Here is a 21,190-nt window from a genome sequence, read left to right as displayed (position 1 = left end):
AAATAATGAATGATTTCCTGTCAAATTGTTTTATTCCTCGTTAAACATTAGAAAATCATGTGCATTTTCCTGGCTTCAAGATGTGCTTTCATTACTCGGGAGGCATCTAGCGTAAAGTTTCCACTAATTGACTAGGTTATGAGAGAAGAAGATGCTGCCTACGCAACAACATATTTCCTTTCAATTCTATTAGGCCCGAATGCTCAGGGCCCCTCTTTGTTTGTTTGCTATGGATTTACGTCATTGCCGAGCAAGAAGTCGGTTGGGTTTTTTGTTTGAGCCATATGGAGGTAATTGCTGGTCATCAATCATTGTCACCGTAACACGATAGGCTACTTTCAAGTTTTAACCTTTTTCCCCAACCATATTATTTTGATGATCCACCATCTGCAACTGTGATGATCCTGAGACAGCTCACAAGTTGAGTACTGTTGAGGCCGACAATGACGATCAAATGGTATGGTGTTCCCCCTTCCATAAGACTAGCTGATAAGAATAGACTGCATGGTAATATCAAGCTCCACGTATCCTATTTCCTTCGTCATGGGTTAGTAAAGTGAATGTAAATATATTAGTTCAAAAATATAAAGATAAAATAATTTAAATTATTTTGAATAATCATGCCTACATTCATGAAAAATGGGGAATAATTCTATTATATCATATAAAATATCATAAAGAATAAAAACATATTTAACTAAAAAATATCATGTTTTCCCATCTCTTATGTTCGGAGCGATGTCTCATTTTTCTATGCATCACATCTTCATCTCATAATCTTTCCTCCATAACTTAAAATATTTATAAATATATTTATAATAATTTTATTTATTCTATAAAGAAATAAAATATTATAAGGCATATGAATATAAAAAATATTTTATATATTATTTTTTACAAAAAGGAATTTATAAGACATTGCCCAATACTACATTATATAATACAAAGCTAAATCATAACATAGCCAATCATATGCCAAACTTTTTAACTAATATGCATGCAAATAAATGAACAAAAATACAATAGAATAGTAAGAAATTGATCATTTTAATTAAATAATAATTTTTAATCAGTCTTGACTTAGGGTGAATGTGTTAAATTGATAATTTGATAAATTCATAAAAATTACAGAAAATTTTCTATAGCTTCATATGGGACCCACTTATTACATAAATTAATAATTTTTTTTAATATACAAGTAAATCAATGGGATTTGTTTAGGAGATCTTTGTAAAATATTGGACATAGGCGATTTATGAATTTTATTTATTTGAACAAAATACATGAAAAATAGTTAGTTTATAAAACAAAATATAGGAGTTTTTTTTTCTTAACTTCAATTGTATACAATTTTTTATTAAAAAAAAGGAAAAAAAAGAAATTGTACGCATAAAAGTTTGATTAAAAGTTGTCTATGTGGGAGTTCAATAGGAATTACATCAATGATAAAGTTGTAGAGATGAGCTGCAGCCCTATACTTATGCTTTTTAAGGTAACTGATAGAGCAGAATGGAAGACCTACATAGCAAGCGGCATGTGAAATCACGTGTGAATTAACGAGAACTACCTTAGAATGAAAATAGGTAATAAGAAAAATAAGAATACACGAAAATTTATATGAAAAACCCTAAAAGGGAAAAAGTATCGGTAGAGGAGAAAAATAATCTATTATATCAAAAATTGATACAAAAGAGAATCAAACTACTATAATATAAATCCCTGAAAATCTATACACCATCCCATAAATATATATGAGAAAGAAAATAAATAAAGCAAGAAAATCCATATATATTTTTTTCACCATATATATTGCACCGTAAACTTTTCGGGTTGGATCAAAAAAGGAAATTGGTCACCAAGGTTTAACATTTCAAGACTAAATACTTCGAGGTGACTGATAGTGAAGTAGCATTGTGAGGGAACGGTGAAAAAAAAATACCCATCCATTAGTGAAAGATAAGGGCTCTGACCACATGTATGTTGAAGAATGAGCTGACAGACTTAGCTAATGGAACCCATTGGAGGTGTAGCGAAAGTGACACATTTTTCTCAAAAACTTTTTACAGTCTGACCAAAATATGAATCATGCCACATGGGTGTTACTGTAATTGGTTGGTGAAATATCAATTGACATGGGTTAGTGTGGACCTCACATTTTCTGCTCAATGCGTTTCCCACTCGATGACGAGCTCGATTTTTATTTAAAAAATGATTTTTATTGACTATGAAAATGACTTGGAGTCGCCACTTATTTTTGTTTTATTTTTAAAAGGGTAAACAAAATAAGAAAGAAAAACCCTAAGTGTGACTCCTTATTTGGAAAAGGTGATCTACGAAAAATCGGATCGGGTTCGAGGATCAGGTTATTATCGGGAAGGTACGGTAAAGACCGTAGCACCCCTCTAAGTCCCTAAAGTCGGGTCTCTACTAATAAAATGAAATGAAGCTGATGTGACAATTGATGAATGAACCTACGAATACTTTAAATGATCATGCACGTATGAGAATCCGAACAAGCATAAGGAGTGACCATGGGGCGAGTAAATACGTACCTGGGTGGCGAACCAATATGCGCTATCAAGAAGTGAGGTTAGTGCACAATTAAGGAATAATTTCGAGCATGTCATAGAGCAAAATAAAGTCAATCATGCATGGCAATTAAATCAATCAATCATAAAGTCACCCATGTTGGGCCCCCACCAAAGCCCGTTTACTTAGCATGACTTAATGTCACAGATTCCATTATTCTGGAATTATGAAAAATTCGTTCACGCTTATTAAAATCAAGAGGAGTGGAAGATCGTTTGAAAACCAGAGCGGAATTAAAACTATTTGAGAGAAATTTGGACTTTTGAAATTTAATTGAAAATTTGGAATCTCGAAGATCACTAGAAAATTGGAGTTTTAGAGTTTATTTGAAGATCAGACTCTTAGAGGTTGAATGTGAGAATGTGAATTTTAGAAATCGAATTTGAAAGAAGTTGGAATTTTGAAAATGATTTGAGGGTTCGAGATCTTAAAAAAAAAGATTAAGTTACGAAAATTGGGATTACGAGAGTTGAATTTTGAAAGATATAAGAATCATAAGTTATTTGAGAAGTAGGAATTATGAAAGTTGATTTATGAAAATTGGAAGTCTCGAAAATCATTTGAAGGCAGACTTTTTGGAAATTGAACTGCGAGAACATAGACTTTTGAAAGTTGAATTTGTAACAATAATGATAATAAGATTTTGAAAGTTTGAATTGATAATAATAATAATAAGATTTTGAAAGTGTGAATTAATAATAATAATAATAATAAGATTTTGAAAGTTAAATTAATAATAATAATGATGATAAGATTTTGAGTGTTTGAATTATTATTAATAATAATAATAATAATAAGATTTTGAAAGCTTGAATTAATAATAATAATAATAATAAGGTTTTGAAAGTTTGAATTAATAATAATAATAATAAGATTAATAATAATAATAAGATTTGGAAAGTTGAATTAATAATAATAATGATAATAAGAATAATAATAATAAGATTTTGAAAGTGCTTTGGGTTCCATCCCCATCATAAGCCCAAGTCTATGAGCCCAAGTCCATTCATTAAAAGAGCCTTGGGCTCCATCTCCATCAAGCCCAAGTCCATTCATTAAAAGAGTTTTGGGCTCCATTTACACCAAGCCCATGTCCATAAGCCCACGTCCATTCTTTAAAAGAGCTTTGGGCTCCATTCATTAAAAAAGCCTTGGGCCATCCGGCCCAAGCTAAAAGAAAAGGGCTTAAGGCCCACAAAAACAAACTTAAGCCCAAACATAGGAGACCCAAACAAACATTACCAACAAGCCTAAACTAAAAGAAAATGGCTTAAAGCCCACAAAAACAAACTTAAGCCCACAAGTCAGTGTCTTGGGAGCCCACCAACAAAGCCCACTGCCTAAAATATCCACCCAAAGATTAAAAGATGGTTTTAGTCTTTTTTTAAAAAAAATTTCCGGGTTGAAGACCGGTGGTGGCAGGTTGGTGGTGAAGATGGTAGAACAAAGCTCCAATAATAAGAACCAAAATAAACTCATATCATCCTCACCCTATATATCCATCAACGAGCTTAGAAAAGAAGTTAAAAAAACAAGCATGGAGTGGAGAAAAGAAAGTACCCGGAGATGAAAAACAAAGAGAGAGGACGAGAGGTTGAAGAAAGGTCTATTTGGTGCCCGGTTTTCTCTCTTGTCCCCAGATTTTTTTCTTCAAAAAAAACCTCCCAGCTGCTACCCGTTTTCTTCCTCCACCTAGCTGCTGCCCTTCTTCCTCTTCAGTGCATGTGCTGCCCCCCAAAATCTCCTCCAATGCATGTGCTGCCCAGAAAAAACCCAATGCATGTGCTGCCCGGTTTTTTTCCTTTTTCTCTCCCCCTAGCTGCTGCCCCTTTTCTCCTTTTCTTCCTTTTCTTTTCTCTCCAGTCGGTTCCTACCTTCCCGGGCAAGCCATCACCTGCTTCCCTATTTCAGCAGTCAGCAGCATGGCATCTCTTGCAGCTGGTCCCACGCATGGAGAGGGGTCCAACCCCCCCCCCCCCCCCAACACCTCTCGGTGTTGCCAGCTCCTCTAATATATATAAAAAAACTAAATACCCCTTGGCTCTTCAAAGAGGGTCTATAGTTAGGTTTTGACAGACCCACGATAAAGGTAATGGCAAGTGTATCACATGCAGTTGCCATTAATTTGTTTGAATATACGCAGGAAGATGTCAACATAATAACATTTGAAACATGCAAAATGTTTTGCTGATTTCATTATTTGCTCTTAATCAAACTTATTTAACATGAAGAATAAAAAAAATCTATCACGATGACTAAATATTTGGTTAATGATTTAGTAAAATTAATTATTATAAAGCATTACGTTAATCTCATTGTTTTGTATCTTGATGTCATATAAAAAATTCTTCATGTGGATATTGCCCGTGTAGAGGGGTTCATAGTTCATAATTTTATTCAATTTGAAATTAAAATCACACTTCTATGCGAAAACTCAAATTATAATTATACTCTTATATGGAAACTCTTTGAAACAAATAAACATCCTTTAGGGAGTGTTTGGTATAAAGGAGTAGGAAATCAAAATGGATATTTTATTTCTAGTGTTTAGATGAACCTACTAATTCAAAATTAGAATAATTAATATTTGTTTTAATTCTAATGTTTGGTAATAATAAGAATAAGAATGAAAAATAAATAAATTGACAATAATATTCTTACACGTAGTTTAAAACATTTTTTAATTTTATTTAAAAATAATAATTCTAAGAGCTTTTTTTGTTTGTTACTAAAAAATAAGACTAAAAAAAATAGTATTATTATAGGATAAAGAGGCATCAGAGTTTGATGAATGGAATAATAATTTTAAACTATGTTATATTTTCTTATGGGATAAATGAATTAAAATATCATCTACTTGCAATGAATTGAAATCACACTTATAAGTGAAATTTGATTTCTACTGAAATCATTTTTTATTTCATTTTTATAATCCTATAATTTATTCAAACGTCAGAATGAGAGAGGGAATGAATGAGATGTCTATACTGACTCTTTGATCCACGTAGCAAACACTCCATTATGGAATCAAACAAAATCTAATGTCTAGCAACATATTTCCTTTGAATTCTATTAGGGCCCTCTTTGTTTGTTTGTTATGGATTTACGTCATTGCCGTGCAAGAAGTCGGTTGGATTTTTTGGTTGCGCCATATGGAGGTAATTGCTGGTCATCAATAATTGTCACCGTAACACGATAGGCTACTTTCAAGTTTTAACCTTATCCCCAACCATATTATTTTGATGATCCCACCATCTGCAACTATGATGATCAGCCAACAAGTTGAGTACTGTTGAGGCCGACAATGACGATCAAATGGTATGGTGTTCCCCCTTCCATAAGACTAGCTGATGAGAGTAGACTGCATGGTAACATCAAGCTCCACGTATCCTATTTCCTTCTCATGTGTTAGAAAAGTGTCAATGTAAATATATTAGTTCAAAAATATAAAGATAAAATAATTTAAATTATTTTAAATAATCATGCCTATATCTACGAAAGATAAGGAATAATTCTACTATATCATATAAAATACCATGAAGAATAAAAACATATTTAATTATTGGGTTCTGAAAAATATAATGTTTTCCCATCCCTTATATTCCTAACAATGTCTCATTTTTTCTTACATTTCTATGCATGACATTTTTGTTAAATAATCTTACCTCCATAACTTAAAATATTTATAAATATATTTATAATAATTTTATTTATTCTATAAAGAAATATAATATTATAAGAAAGATATTCTATATATTATCTTTTTCAAAAAGGAATTTATACCCAGTAAGAATTTGAAACACTGTCCGTATTAGAATACAAAGCTAAATCATAACATAATCATATGCCAAACTTTTTAACTAATATGCATGCAAATAAATGAACAAAAATACAATAGAATAGTAAGAAATTGATCATTTTAATTAAATAATAATTTTTTATCAGTGGTGAATGTGCCAAATTAATAATTTGATAAATTTATAAAATTATAAAAAAATTTCTATAGTTTTATATAGGACCCACTTATTACATAGAATAATAAATTTTTTTTAATATACAAAAATAGTTAGTTTATAAAACAAAATATAGGAGTTTTTTTTTCTTAACTTCATTGTAGTGGGTAAAAGAATTCCAATTGTATACAATTTTTAATTCAAAAAAATAAAGGAAAAAAAGAAATTGTACACATAAAAGTTTGATCAAAAGTTGTCAATGAGCCATGGATGGGAGTTCAATAGGAATTACATCAATGATAAAGTTGTAGAGATGAGCTGCAGCCCTATACTTTTTTAAGGTAATTGATAGAGCATGATGGAAGACCTACGTAGCAAGGGGCATGTGAAATCACATGCGAATTAACAAGAACCACCTTTCATGTTATGAAGAGAATAGGTAACAAGAAAAACAAGAACAAAATAATGGGTAAAGGAGAAAGATAATCTATTATGTCAAAAATTGGTATAAAAGAAGAGAGTATCAAGCGGCTACAATATAAATCACTGAAAACTCATATACCATTCCATAAATATATATGGGAGAGAAAAATAAATAAACCAAGAAAATCCATATTTTTTTTCATCATATATATTTCACCGTGAACTTTTCGGGTTGGACCAAAAAAAGAAATTAGGTCACCAAGGTTTAACATTTCAAGACTAAATACTTCGAGGTGACTGATAGTGAAGTAGCATTGTGAGGGAACGGTGAAAAAAAAATACCCATCCATGAGTGAAAGATAAGGGCTCTGACCACATATATGTTGAAGAATGAGTGACAGACTTAGTTAAGGGAACCAATGGCTGTAGCGAAAGTGACACATTTTTCTCAAAAACTTTTTACAATCTGACCAAAATATGAATCATGCCACATGGGTGTTACTGTAATTGGTTGGTGAAATAGTTAGGTTTTGACAGACCCACAATAAAGGTAATATGGCAAATGTATCACATGCAGTTGCCATTAATTAGTCTGAATATACGCAGGAGGATGTCAACATAATAACATTTGAAACATGTAAAATGTTTTGCTGATTTCATTATTTGCTCTTAATCAAACTTATTTATCATGAAGAATAAATAAAAAAATTAATCTATCATGATCACTAAATATTTGGTTAAGGATTCAGTAAAATTAATTATTATAAAGTATTACCTTAATCTCATTATTTTGTATCTTGATCTCATATGAAAAATTCTTCATTTGGATATTGCTGGGTTCATAGTTCATACCTTTATTCGATTTGAAATGAAAATCACACTCCTATGCAAAAACTCAAATTACAATTATACTCTTATAAGGAAACTCCCCGAAACAAATAAACATCGAGTGTTTGGTACGTAAGAATAAAGAATGAAAATGAATATTTTATTTCCATTCCTATTTTTTTTATGAATGAAAATGAATTTAATGATTTTATTTCTACTATTTAGATGAACCTAGGAATTCAAAATTAGAATGATTAATATTTGTTTCAATTATAATATTTGGTTATAATAATAATAAGAATGAAAAATAAATAAATTGACAATAATATTCTTACAGGTAGTTTAAAATATTTTTTAATTTTATTTAAAAATAATAATTGTGAGAGGTTTTCTTGTTTGTTACTAAAAAATAAGACTAAAAAAATAGTATTATTATGGGATAAAGAGGCATTGGAGTTTGATGAAAGAAATTTAAAGGTAAAATAATAATTTTAAACTATATTATATTTTCTTAAGGAATAAATGAATTAGAATATCATTTACTTGCAATGAATTGAAATCATACTTATAAGGGAGATTTGATTTCTACCAAAATCATTTTTTATTTCATTCCTATAATCATAAAATTTATTCAAACGTCAAGAGGGAATGAATGAGATGTTTATGTTGATTCTTTGATCCACATAGCAAACACTCCCTTACGGAATCAAATAAAATCTAATGTCTAACAATTGGAGGTTAAAATCAACTACCACTTATATCCAATTGGCTTATTCTTTTGCGAATTTAAATTGAAATTTGATCTGATAATAAAATTGACATCCCATCATTTAGAGTTTTTTTTATTAACAATCTAAATGAATTATTCAAACGTGGTAATTACCATTTTTAACACATCATTTCACATTGCTTTTTTTGAAAGAAAAAAATAAATGAGTAAAAAAATATGATATATATATATATATATATATATAATGATTTATTTTATTTTTTGGTCACGATGACATATCTTGTTTTGAAATTACTTTTTTTTTTTATATATAATATTGAAAATTAACTTTTTGATACAATACAAAAACTTTTTTCCATGTCAATATTCAATCATGTACTAAATGTCTCTTACAATATAAAAGAAATTTGAAGTAATAAATCAAAATAAATAAGTTTTTTAAATCTTAAAATACTTTTTAACTTAATCAATTTATCTAAGCTTTAAATACCAATTATAATGCTTAAAAATAAAAATTAAATAACAAGTGTTAAATTTAAATTTATTCTAAATTATTAAATGTCTAATAATTCTTCTCATCAAGTTTTGATGGCTATAAAATAAGAGTAATTCAATTGAGGATTTAAATCAAGTGCAGTTTTCAAGTTTAAATAAATAAAAAAAGCTTATGAAAGAAAGTTAATGACATGAAGATTTAGGTTTTTTAAAAGCTTAAAGTAACTTAGAAAAATTTGTAAGATGATATTTATTAGTCCACTCAAACCTAAATTTTTTTTCTTGCACTTCAGGGTTGGTTTTCATTCTCACTTAAGCTTAAAAACGATGGTTTTATTATACATTTGGATGAATCCTTATTTTAATTTAAAACTGTGAGCTAAAATCATTTTTGGGAATCGGTTTCATCAATTGATATTTTCAAACAAATTTTTGTTATATAAAACATCATAAAATTATTTTTAAAAATATAAATTTTTTTTTAAACATCTCAAATAGTAATTTTTTTAAAATTGGATTTTAATATTAAAATCTATTTATTTTCATTTTTAAGGTTGTGGGATAAAACCCTTTTTGAGAACAAATTAATTGGATGCGGTAAGAGTGAAATAAAAATAAAAATAAATATTTGTCACATCTAAAACTAAAAGTCTAAGAAAATGATAAGATTAGTGTAAATTACTTTCCCAAGAGCCCCCACGTCTGAGAAAAGCTATAAACAAATATATTTCATTACTTTGTGTTTTTTAATTGAAATTTGAATTTGATAGCAAATTCCGTGAAGCAACCCCCATAATCCATTACATCAAATCAAACTGACTCCACTGAAAATAATTGCTGATTGAATGAATTATTTATTGAAGAATCCAAAGCCATTGAGTCAATACCTAACTTTCCAACTTTAAATCTGCATGAATTATCAAATTTTAGAACACTAAAAACTCAAAAAAAAAAAAAAAAAGAGATTGAAGTAAAAATAAATAAATAAAGAGATGAAAACTAAGATTTAGATATAATACAATTACTTTTAAAATAAATAATTTTCAAATAACAAATATCTTATTTGTGTTTCCTTTCTTTCATTTTTTTTTAATATATGTCAATTTAATAATTAAAAAAAAATTAAGTGATTATAAACAATTGTAATGCTCAAAAATAAAAATGAAATAATTTTACTAAATACCATCTAAATGTTTGAAATTTAGTAATTCATATTTTATATGCTATCGAATTTTTATCCAAGTTGGAAATTTAAAAAAATGTTTATCATATAAATATTAAAAAAATATAGGTCATGTTTGATAATTATTTTCAAAAATAGTTTTAAAAAATAATTTTTGAAAATAATTTTGAAAAACCTTTTTATGAAGTTTTGTAGAATATAAGTATTTTTGAGAATTTGAAATAATTTTAACATTCCTTTAATATTTTTAAAAATAATTTTTATATCATTGTATTTTATTTTTAATTATTCTATTCTTAAAAAATGATTTTAAAAAAAATCATGTTTTCTATTCTTAAGAACATTATAAAAAATAGTTAACAATTTTTATTTTTTTTAATTGTGAAATCATGTTTTTTTTTTTTTTTGAATAATAGAAAATTGTTCCTAAAAACTGTTTGCCGACGATTTGGATTTTTATTTGAACTTGTGTGAGGTGGGGTTTGAATTTCCATTAATACTTTGATGAATCTATGAATTCATCCAACTTGCAAGGGGTCATTGATTAGAAAGAAGTGCAACTTGGACCACAGGCTCCAAGTTGAATTTGACAAATTCATAGATAAGGATAAATTAAGAACATAACCTTTTATATTAAAACAAATTATAATACTAAATTTAAGAAAAAAAATAGAACAATCTTAAAGAACTTGTTTCCACATGATAGGAAGGAAATCTAAGATGGTGTTTGTTTTTTTACTTAATTTTAAATAGAACCTTAATGTTTAATAGTAATAAATATCAAGTTATTTGTTTTTATAGTGTTTTTATAGAAAAAATTACATATTTTGATTTTTTCTATTTAATAAAAAATTTATAAATCATAAAAAAAAAAAAAAAAAAAAAAAAAAACCTAAATTCCGAACACAAATTACTTTTAGCAAAAAAATCAAACACCATCTAACTGTCCGTGGCCTTGGTTATCGACTTGAACGTCACTGATGATCCCAACAACAAGGTTCCGGATTCAATGTCGAACGTGTCATAGCGGAGGAAGAACTCCACCAGCATTACCCTGGAGAGCAGCAGCACCAGATCCTTCCCTGCACACTGTTTATTTTCCACCGTCGGATTACCTGACTCACGTCCATTAGACCAATACACGTACTTGAGCAGTCTCTCTCCCTCCCCCATAAACCTGTTGCCCATGAACTCCTCAGGATTGTCGAAAACTTTAGGATCCTTGGTGGCAAATGGCTGATATCCGAATATCATCTCCCCTTTCTTGATCTCAAATGCAGCATCATGGCTGTGGATCACCATATCCTCCTTGGCCTTTCCGTACTGGAATGGAACCGGAGGATCAATCCTCAGAGCCTCATATACCACTGACTTGGTCAAACTCATCTTCTCAAGAGCTGCAAAAGACACTCCTCCCTCCGCTTTAACAACGGTCCTTATTTCATCAGCGAGTTCGCGGTGTAGCTTCTCTCCTGCTGAGCCAACCCACTTGATCAAAGAGGGAAACAAAGCCTTCATGCCACCATATGCATTGAAGCCAGCAAGAAACACAAGGTTATGGCAAGCTTCATCTCTCTTAATTCCCATGCTCTCAGCTTCATCCAATATCGAGGACGCAGATGCATAAAAGGCGCGGTAAAGCTTCTTATAATCGGATTTTACGAATATTGACGGTAAGGGAAAGGTGTGTAGAAGTAGATCTTCTACAAAGTTTGGTAACAAGGACAACCCAAGTGTAATGAGAGGTGCAAGTTGGAAGAACAACCATTTTGTAACAATACTGGGTCCTTGTGAACCGAGCGCAGTCTCTGAAGGATATTTATCACAAAACAGTCTGAACACGAAGTTGAAAGACATGTTATCAGATATGTCATTGAAGTCTGCCTCGCCTTTGCTGGAAATATCATCTTCGAGGCTGGTGAAGAGCTCGGACAAGCTGCTACGAAACAGGGGAATGAAGTTATGATGCCGAGCAGCAAGTGCTGACATGAACAAGCGCTTGAGAAGAGCGTGGTTGGTTTCGGAAGGGTCGAGATATGCACAGACTCGATAACCACCAGTGAAGGCGGTGGAGGGCATGTATGTGCCGTCAAGGACGTTTCTCTTTTCAACTTTGGAGGTGTCGAATAGGATGGGAAAGCTGATGGAGTCGAGGAGGACGATGACATTAGGGTTGGAAGCCATGAAAGGACCAGGTGGCATGTTGGCTCTGAAAACGGTGGATTGATACTTGTGCATTCGAGCGTTGAAGAACTCCTCCCGCCCCTGTTTGTAGAAGTAATCAAGACGATCCTTTATTGCACCAAAGAAGGGCAAGCCATAATCGCCTGGAATCTTTCGTAATGGAAGTTTAGACAATGAAGAAGATGAATTGAGATCGTTTTTATCAGAAGATGAAGACATTATTGGATTGTAGGTGAAGGTGTTTGTATGAAGTAGAAGAAAGCCAAATTCAAGAAATGTAGGTGATATAGATGGTGATAACTGTGATACGATGATGCAATGCAGGACAGTTTGGCTGCTTATATAGACTCGGAGGATCGCTTATTTTCAATTTGCATGTGAGTTAATGCGACATCTTCTCACTTGAAATCATCAGTCATTACATCACCCTTTTATCCAAAGGTGGTGGAGACTCTTTCCAGATATGGTTATCTGTTCTGATCAAATCCTGTCCCACATTGACATGGGCTCAAACACTGAACAAAAGACGTGCAAGGCACACGTACCTGAAAAGGAAAAGTAGAAGTAGAGGTAGGCTACAACACGTATCATACGAAGGAAGAGGCTGGCCCAAGAAATAGTCCAAAGGCTGCTGGGAGTCTGCGATTCAAACAAAATCAGAGTCAATGCAACACGTGTCCGTGTCAAAAGAAGGAAACCATGTGCTGCATCTCTCCATGTGTTTGTCTAGCCAAGAAGAACATTCCATGGGTCTGAGCCACCATGGTTCAAGACCAAGGGCGGCCCATACACCACGTCAAATTTTAAGAATGACATTTCTTTTTTACTTTTTAACGTTAGTAATACTATTAGAATCATTTTTATAATCTATCACCCTACACTACACTATGAATTTCAATTTTTGTTATAAAATTATTTGTGACAAAATATAATATTTCACGTCATCTATGAATGATAAAATGTCATATATGGAGGGTTTTCATAACATACCATTGAAGAATAGACCAGTAAACCCGTGTGTGCACCATTATAGTTTTGAACTCAATAATATCAAACGAAAAATGAGATCATAACATTAAATATCACTATTCTCTCAAAATTCAAATATCATTGTTCATTATCTTTTGTTACAAACTTTACCTTTTACCATAATTATCTTTATGGCCCAAGTTAATATCTTTAAAACTCTTAATAAGGTACTATAATAATTTACAAAATAAATAAAGAAAATATATGTAATAGTAATTAGATATTACAAAATAAAATATTTTTTGTTTATTTCAATACAAAATAAATTTGATTTTAATAATTATTAAAAAAATTACCATTCAATTTAAGAGATTTCTTTTATTCATTAAATTAAAATTCTTTAATAATAAAGACACAATATTTTGCAAAATGGTAGCAAAAAAAATAATATTTCATTACTATTGAAGATTAATAGCTATATTATTTGTTTGGGCTACAAATTTCATTATAAATTTTTAAATAATTTTTATATTGAATTATTCTTCTTAATTTCTTTTTTTAATGGATAATGAAAAAATATATATATTCTTCTTTTTCCCTTTCCGGTGCATTTTATGGCAGGAAGTCCATTGTGATACTTTTATGTTTTCTTTATATGGTGTTTAGTCCTAAAAAGTGTTGAAGAAAGAAAACAAATATAAAGAAAAATGATTTTTTTATATTTAATTTTATTATGAAAAATTCAAAAAATAAATATAAATAATTTTTTAAAAATATTTTTTAGATTATTTAATTTTTATTAAAAAATAAAATAAATTCAAATTATCATATTAAAATAATTTTTATTGATATTTTATTTTTTTTTTCTTAATTTTATTCCATTTTTTCTCTTATATTTTCCTTTAAAAATTTTGAGAATCAAATATAGCCTTAATTCGTAAATAATATACTAATAATTGAAAATGATGGACACCCAAAAGTGAGTATTAATTTAATTCAATAATTAAGATTGTTTTCCAATCATAGAGTTTAGAATTTGGTAAAAGCCTTCGGCTATATTTGGTTCCTGGAAATACTAGGAAGGAAAGAAAAAAGATGTTAAGGAAAATAATTTTTTTATATTTGGTCACACCATAAAAAAATATAAAATAAATCAAATATAATTAAAATTCATTTAAATTTTAAATATTTTAAACTTTGAGTTTGAAAAAATATATAAAAATAATTTATTAAATTTAAAAAAAAAAATTATTTCCTTTCATTTTTTTTTTCCTTCTACTTTTCATCTCTATTTTCTTTTATTCACACTTTTCCTTAAATTTTTCGAGAACCAAACATAGTCTTCTTTTCTCATTCTCATATACCCTAAAATTAGTTTTCTATTTGCTTATTCAAAAATAAATTGTTTGAGATAATATTTTCCTTTATTTCATATAATTCTTAAATGTAATAATGTAAGTTAAAAAATTATTACTTTGCCTCAAATCCACTATTGCAAATTAAGATTTATGATCAGGAACAAAATGTTTATATTTTTGGTGTTTGATTCAAGTTATGATTGTTTATCATTTTTTATGAATTTCTTAAATGTAGACTTTGACATAGAGGAAAAAAAATAGTAATTATGTGGAAAAAGAACAAACCAAAACAAGAACTGAGCATCCAACGACGTCGTATTGTGGAAAATAAACACAAATCAAAAGGCTGAAACGTCGTCTTCTCCAACAAAAAAACCCCAGATGGATTCAGTGCGTCGCAGGTGCAAAAAGTAATCGCCTCCGCTAGGTTTGCAGACGATCATGGAGGGTTTGTGGGTCAAATGATCTAACGGCTCAGATCACATTAAAGCGGGGATTGAACGGCTGGGATAGGGAGATGGGAGTAAGGGGGAAAAGTGGAAAAAAAATTTGGACCATTTCTCGATTTGTGCGTGTCATCCTTGCGCAGGGGCCATGCTAATCTTCTCTGTATCGTTCCAATTTTATCGGATGTCTCCGAAGAGACAAGCTCTAAGCGTTTGCTCCTGATATATAAAAGCTCAATTTCGTCTATGAGCAGTCGATGTGGGAAGAGTCGTTTGGGAACGACGTCGTTTCGCTTGGTCTGGGCATCGAGCCCACGGCCCGTCACCACAACTCATTTGGGTTGAATTTAGAATTGGCATGTTCGTCCTTGGTGTTCCCCACCAGAAGGTGAGACTGCTGCTCTCTCTGCGTCTCCTCTCTCCTCTCTCATTTCCTTTTTCTTCCTTCGTTGCTTTTCATCTTTATTATGGTTGTTCTTTTTGTAATTTATAAAACCGAATCCTAGACTGTTTTCAGATTTGGGAATTCTTTTTGTTTTAGGGTTTGGGAATTCCATTCTCAGCCCTAATTTTGCTGGTAATTGAAAGAAACTGAAAAAATTATAGGGGGATTTTCCAGAGGCAAGTGTTTATTATGTGTATAATTAATTAAATTAAGTAGAAGATACTACCAGCATTGCAGAAACTCCAATTCAAAATGCACTCCAATTAATTAAACAAATTTCCAGAGGGGACATGATGGGTCGGGGGTTAACTACCCTTATAGAGCTCTTAGATACTGATTGCTGGGGTCTGGTGATTAGGGAGTTGAATTGGTCCCTCTTCATTGCATGGTTGCCTGGAAAGTTGTATATGTGTAGATTTCCCAAGCTAAAATGGGAGTCCAGGAACTCATCCTTGTGTAAGGCTTTTGAGTAATCCCATGTGTTCAGGTTCATGCTTGTGTCAAATGTTTTCTTCTCTACCCTTAATCAATTGGAACTGAATTGTGGGGAATAGATGCTGCATCATGTGTGAGTAAAAATGCTGAACCATTTTCTGTTTCATATCCAAGTGGCTATCTATCCATTTTCTTTATCAAAGATTTGTTGGTTTCCTTCATTTCAAATTGTCCAAAAAAAAGGCATTGAAGAGTTGTTCTCCAAACCTTCTTCCCTTTTTGCACACAAAGCTTCCATACCAACCCATTAACAAGTGAATGAGAGAACCCACAAAATGCAAAAAAAGGAGAAGAGAAAGTGTCATAACTCTCTAAACAAGGGAAGAAGGCAACAAGGTTTCTGTACACTTGCTGTCAATATCTTTGAGATTTTTGGGTTTGCATAGTTAAGGGGATCTGGAGGGCTGTCTTGGTGCAAGCATTTTTTCTTTTTCCTTCCTTTATTTATTTTTTTTGGGTGTTCGTGTGTTTTATTCCTTTGATAGGAATTTTAGATTGTGTTTGGTTCATTGGAAAGTAATAAGGGAAATGCAAAGTAAAGGAAATAAGACGGAAAAATGGTAAAAAAGAAAAGGCCGGTGGAAAAACTTATCTAAAGTCACTAAATTATTTTTATATATTTTTTTAAACTTATTTTATCTTTTTATTATTTTAGCCAATGAATTAACATTTTTTTTTTACTAATTTCTTGAACCAATCATAATGTTAAGGAGAGATATGGGATTGGAATTGAAGAAGAGTATCCATTTTGGAATGGGATTACCTACACTTTTCTGCTACATAATAATAAAGGCTTGAAAACAATGTTTTGAGTTTTAGTATGAATTTGTGGGCATTCTATTTCCTTTTTCACTTTCCTGAAAACACCAATTTTCCATCTCATCCCATTTACAACTTAAGATAGAGAGTAAGGAATGATAAGCTTTAAATGTTAAACCACATATTTTGAACTATTCTCCTTTCTATATGTTGGTGTCCACACATTTTTTTATGCTTTTCATCTTTACTCTGACGATTTTCCTCTTATTATTTTTGGGTTACTTGATAAAGAGACAAGCGTTGACCCAAATTAAACAAGCCAGGTTGTTACATTATACATGTGATATACTTCATTAATATATGTAAATACTACTTTGTATTCAACAAAAATCTCTCCCCATCTCTAAAAATGGTTACAAAAAAGAAAAGAAGAAGGATAGTGTTTGATTTATAAACTTGCCCGATTGTTGTTTACGAACCACAAATTAGAGGGTGGATTTTGATGGGGTGTGAACAAAGAAATTGAAGGAAAAAAATTCTTCATAAACCATGCAAGGAGACAATTACATTATTCAAACTAGAAATACGGGGATATCAATCTTAATCTTACATTAAAAAACGACTCCCTGCCTTTCTACGATACGTGCTTAATTGACTTGTGATCAAATGTAGGTTGCTTGGTCAACGACTTGAACGTCACTGATGATCCCAACAGCAAGGTTCCACACTCAATGTCGAACGTGTCGTAATGGAGGAAAAACTCCACCAGCATTACCCTGGACAGCAGGACCACCAGATCCTTTCCCGGACACTGTTTGTTCTCCACCGTTGGATCATCTGACTCGCGTCCATTAGACCAATACACGTACTCGAGCAATTTCTCTCCATCGCCCATGAACCTGTGGGCCACAAACTCCTCAGGATTGTCGAAAACCTTGGGATCCTTGGTGGCAAATGGCTGATATCCGAATATCATCTCCCCTTTCTTGATCTCAAATGCAGCGTCATGGCTGTGGATCACCATATCCTCCTTGGCCTTCCCGTACTGGAATGGAACCGGAGGTTCAATCCTCAGAGCCTCGTACACAACCGATTTAGTCAAAGCCATTTTGTCCAACGCCGCAAATGTCACTCCTCCCTCAGCCTTAACGATGCTCCTGATCTCATCAGCCAACTGGCGGTGTAATTTCCCTCCGGCTAAGCCAACCCACTTGATCAAAGCAGGAAACAGGGTCTTCATGCCACCGTATGCGTTGAAACCAGCAAGAAACACAAGGTTATGGCAAGCTTCATCTCTCTTGATCCCCATGCTCTCGGCTTCATCCAATAACGAGGACGCCGATGCGTAAAAAGCATGGTAAAGCTTCTTATAATCGGATTTTACGAATAATGAGGGTAAGGGAAAGGTGTGTAGAAGTAAATCTTCTACAACGTTTGGTAACATGGACAATCCAAGCGTGATGAGAGGTGCGAGTTGGAGGAACAACCATTTTGTAACAAGATTGGGTCCATTTGATCCGAGTTTGGTCTCGGAGGGATGCTTATCGCAGAAGAGTTTGAAGACGAAGTTGAAAGACATGTTATCAGATATGCCATTGAAATCGGCTTTCCCTTTTCTGGAAACATCGTCTTCGAGGGTGGTGAAGAGCTCTGTTAAGCAGCTACGAAACACAGGAATGAAGTTATGGTGTCGAGCTGCGAGCGAGGACGTGAAAAAGCGTTTGAGAAGGGCGTGGTTGGGCTCGGAAGGGTCAAGATATGCACAGACACGGTAGCCACCAGTGAAGGCGGTGGAGGGCATGTATGTGCCGTCGAGGACATTTCTCTTTTCAATTCTGGAGGTGTCGAAAAGGATGGGAAAGCTGATGGCGTCGAGGAGGACAACGACATTAGGGTTGAAAGCCATGAAAGGGCCGGGTGGCATGTTGGCTCTGAAGACCGTGGATTGATATTTCTGCATGCGAGTTCTGAAGAACTGGTCACGGCCTTCATTGTAGAAGTAGTCGAAACGATCCTTAATGGGCCCAAAGAAGGGTGAGCCACAATCACCCGGGATGGATCGCAGTGGAAGTTTTGATGATGAAGATGAGTTGACGAAATTGAGGGGAAGAGAGGAAGAAGAAGAGGACATGGTGGTGGCTATGGAGGGTGGAGGGTGGAGCAGAGAAAGCCAAGGTCACAAAGTAAGTACAAAATTGCTAAGAAGACGATGAAGATTGTTGTTAAATAGAGCAGGAGAGGTCCGCTCTTAGTGATATAAACAACTAGTGCACCATTTTACTCAAATTTAATATGCGTTCACAAGAATCACACCCCTCAGCTTTGAATATCATATGCCCACGACAAATGCACCATCTTAGAAAAAATAAATTAAAAAATATATATCATAATTTTCAAAATTCTCTTCATAAATATAGATGTTTTCTATGATATAGTACTAGGATTCAACACAAACATGTATAGATATTTAATACAATAATATGCAATAGTGTAAGTAAAGAAAGACCACAGTACCTCATTTTCCACGCGTTTCTAAGCTTGTTTACTTAAAAAATAAAACCAATGATTATCACTTTATTTTTTTGTGGGACAATTGTGTTTTGGACCGTTTGACCCAAAAATGAAGTTTTGATCCATATAAATCCACTATTTAAGCCAAAAACCTAGAAAAAGTGTGAAAATTGAGAAGAAAGATATGAATTTTTTATCTTTTCAAAAATGATATTTATTGACTATGAAAAAAAAGAAAGAGTAGAAAAACATTAATTTAAATTTTATTACTTTTACAAACCTCAATAAAATTCAATTTAATTTAGTGATTTGAAAAAAAATACACTATTTTCCAAAAAAATAAAAATAAATTGTTATTATTATTATTTAAAAATCAAATATCTTGGAAAATACATATATTTAAAATTATGTATGTAAAAAATAACTAAAAATACGTCAAATTTTTTTTTTTAAATGATATATTTTTAGAATATTTTTTTAAAAAAATTAATTTTCTAAAAATAATAAATTTTCAGAATAATTATTAAAAAAATTCAGATAAAAAAGTTTATAAAACATTATGGTAGAAAATATTCAAAATAGTTTTGAAAACTATATTAATCTTTTCATATTTTATATCCAAATCTTAATTTTTGGTCCAACTGGATCCAACTGTCCCTTTTTTTATTTATCTATTTTCGATAATATTGCAACTTTTTGCGATCTCAATCACGTTCTGAACTCAGAATATGTTGCAGCGTGCCTAAAACTTCCTGTGAGGCACCAGCCCATTTGCATCGACCCACTCCATATGGGCCCTTACAAACCTTTTAACTCACCACATATGGGCTAAAACGGGTCCAGAACCGGTTTTATTTATTTTATTGGTGCACCATATATATGGGCCTAGCCCAATATTTTTTGACGAACAATTTCAGGGCCCCAAGCATCATGTGAACCTTGTTTATTAATGGTCGTGGGCTAAAAATTAAGCCCAATTTGTTATTGCAAAATAAATTGTATCGGACGTTACACAATTCTCCAAGCAACGATCGTAAACTAAGCTTAATAATAATTACGTATGTGAACATACAAAAACATGACCCTCCCTACGTCATTTTTGGTATAGAACCTGAAACTCTGGGGCAGCCCAGTCCAACGCTAGCCTAGGGTGGACAACTGGGTTTTGTTTTTAGGCCTAAATGATTTTTCAAATGTTTGTTTGAGTGAAAAAAAAGTCTCAGACCTTGTTTTTAGCCCAAAATTTTTGTTTTTAGGCCAAAAGTGTATGTATTTCAAATTGTTTTTAAATAAATAAATATAATATCGACTTAAAAATTTTGAGGTTTTTTTTTTATACTAGTAAGTGTACACGTGCCAAAGCACGTGAGGGAATATGAAAAAAGTCAAAAAAAAAAAAATAGTATGTGAATTTATTATTTCAAGACTTATATAAAAATCAAGTAGAGATTTAAAATCAAATAATTAAATTAAACATGAAACCAAATTTTAAAAAAAAATGGGACTAAACATAAAAAAGATCATACTTTTTGGCACCAAATTTTATGTTAATAAAATTATTTTCTTAACCAATTTTCTTATATTAAAAAAACAAATGTCACTTTGGTCCTTAGCCATAACATTTACCAATCTTAATTTAAATACATCATTTATTTCTTTTACACTAAATTTGTAAATTCTTTTGAGTTAATTATTTTATATATAGTTTAAATACATTTTTTCTTTTATATCCAAGTTTTTTTATATAAAAATCAGAACAAAAATGACTTAATTTGAGTAAGAAATTTATGGATTAAAAAAAAAAAACAAATAACATACCTGA

At 31.5% G+C, this 21,190-nt stretch overlaps 2 protein-coding genes and 1 non-coding gene across 3 annotated transcripts; all 3 read right to left on the bottom strand.

The window, feature by feature from the left end:
• Positions 1 to 11,013: 11,013 nt before the first annotated feature.
• Positions 11,014 to 12,739, bottom strand: LOC100253713 (allene oxide synthase 3). The gene has a single exon (XM_002281190.4). The coding sequence runs from the start codon at positions 12,602 to 12,604 to the stop codon at positions 11,141 to 11,143; it is 1,464 nt and encodes a 487-aa protein (XP_002281226.1). The 5' UTR covers positions 12,605 to 12,739; the 3' UTR covers positions 11,014 to 11,140.
• A 2,516-nt stretch (positions 12,740 to 15,255) lies between these two features.
• LOC132253582 (U6 spliceosomal RNA) lies at positions 15,256 to 15,358 on the bottom strand. The gene has a single exon (XR_009465444.1). It is a non-coding gene; the product is annotated as a U6 spliceosomal RNA (small nuclear RNA).
• Positions 15,359 to 17,491: 2,133 nt separating this feature from the next.
• LOC100526774 (fatty acid hydroperoxide lyase 2) lies at positions 17,492 to 18,988 on the bottom strand. The gene is given in 1 exon segment (NM_001281219.1): positions 17,492 to 18,988. A coding segment is annotated over 1 exon segment (1,497 nt).
• Positions 18,989 to 21,190: the final 2,202 nt, after the last annotated feature.

This window comes from Vitis vinifera, chromosome 3 (genome assembly GCF_030704535.1).
Source record: "Vitis vinifera cultivar Pinot Noir 40024 chromosome 3, ASM3070453v1".
Lineage (NCBI taxonomy): Eukaryota > Viridiplantae > Streptophyta > Magnoliopsida > Vitales > Vitaceae > Vitis > Vitis vinifera.
Note: the sequence above shows the minus strand (reverse complement) of the source record. Positions and strands in the feature narration are given on the sequence as shown.

Bases quoted from the DNA above. Each gene is read 5' to 3' on its own strand.
- LOC100253713 (XM_002281190.4), bottom strand. From the start codon at position 12,604: ATGTCTTCATCTTCTGATAAAAACGATCTCAATTCATCTTCTTCATTG.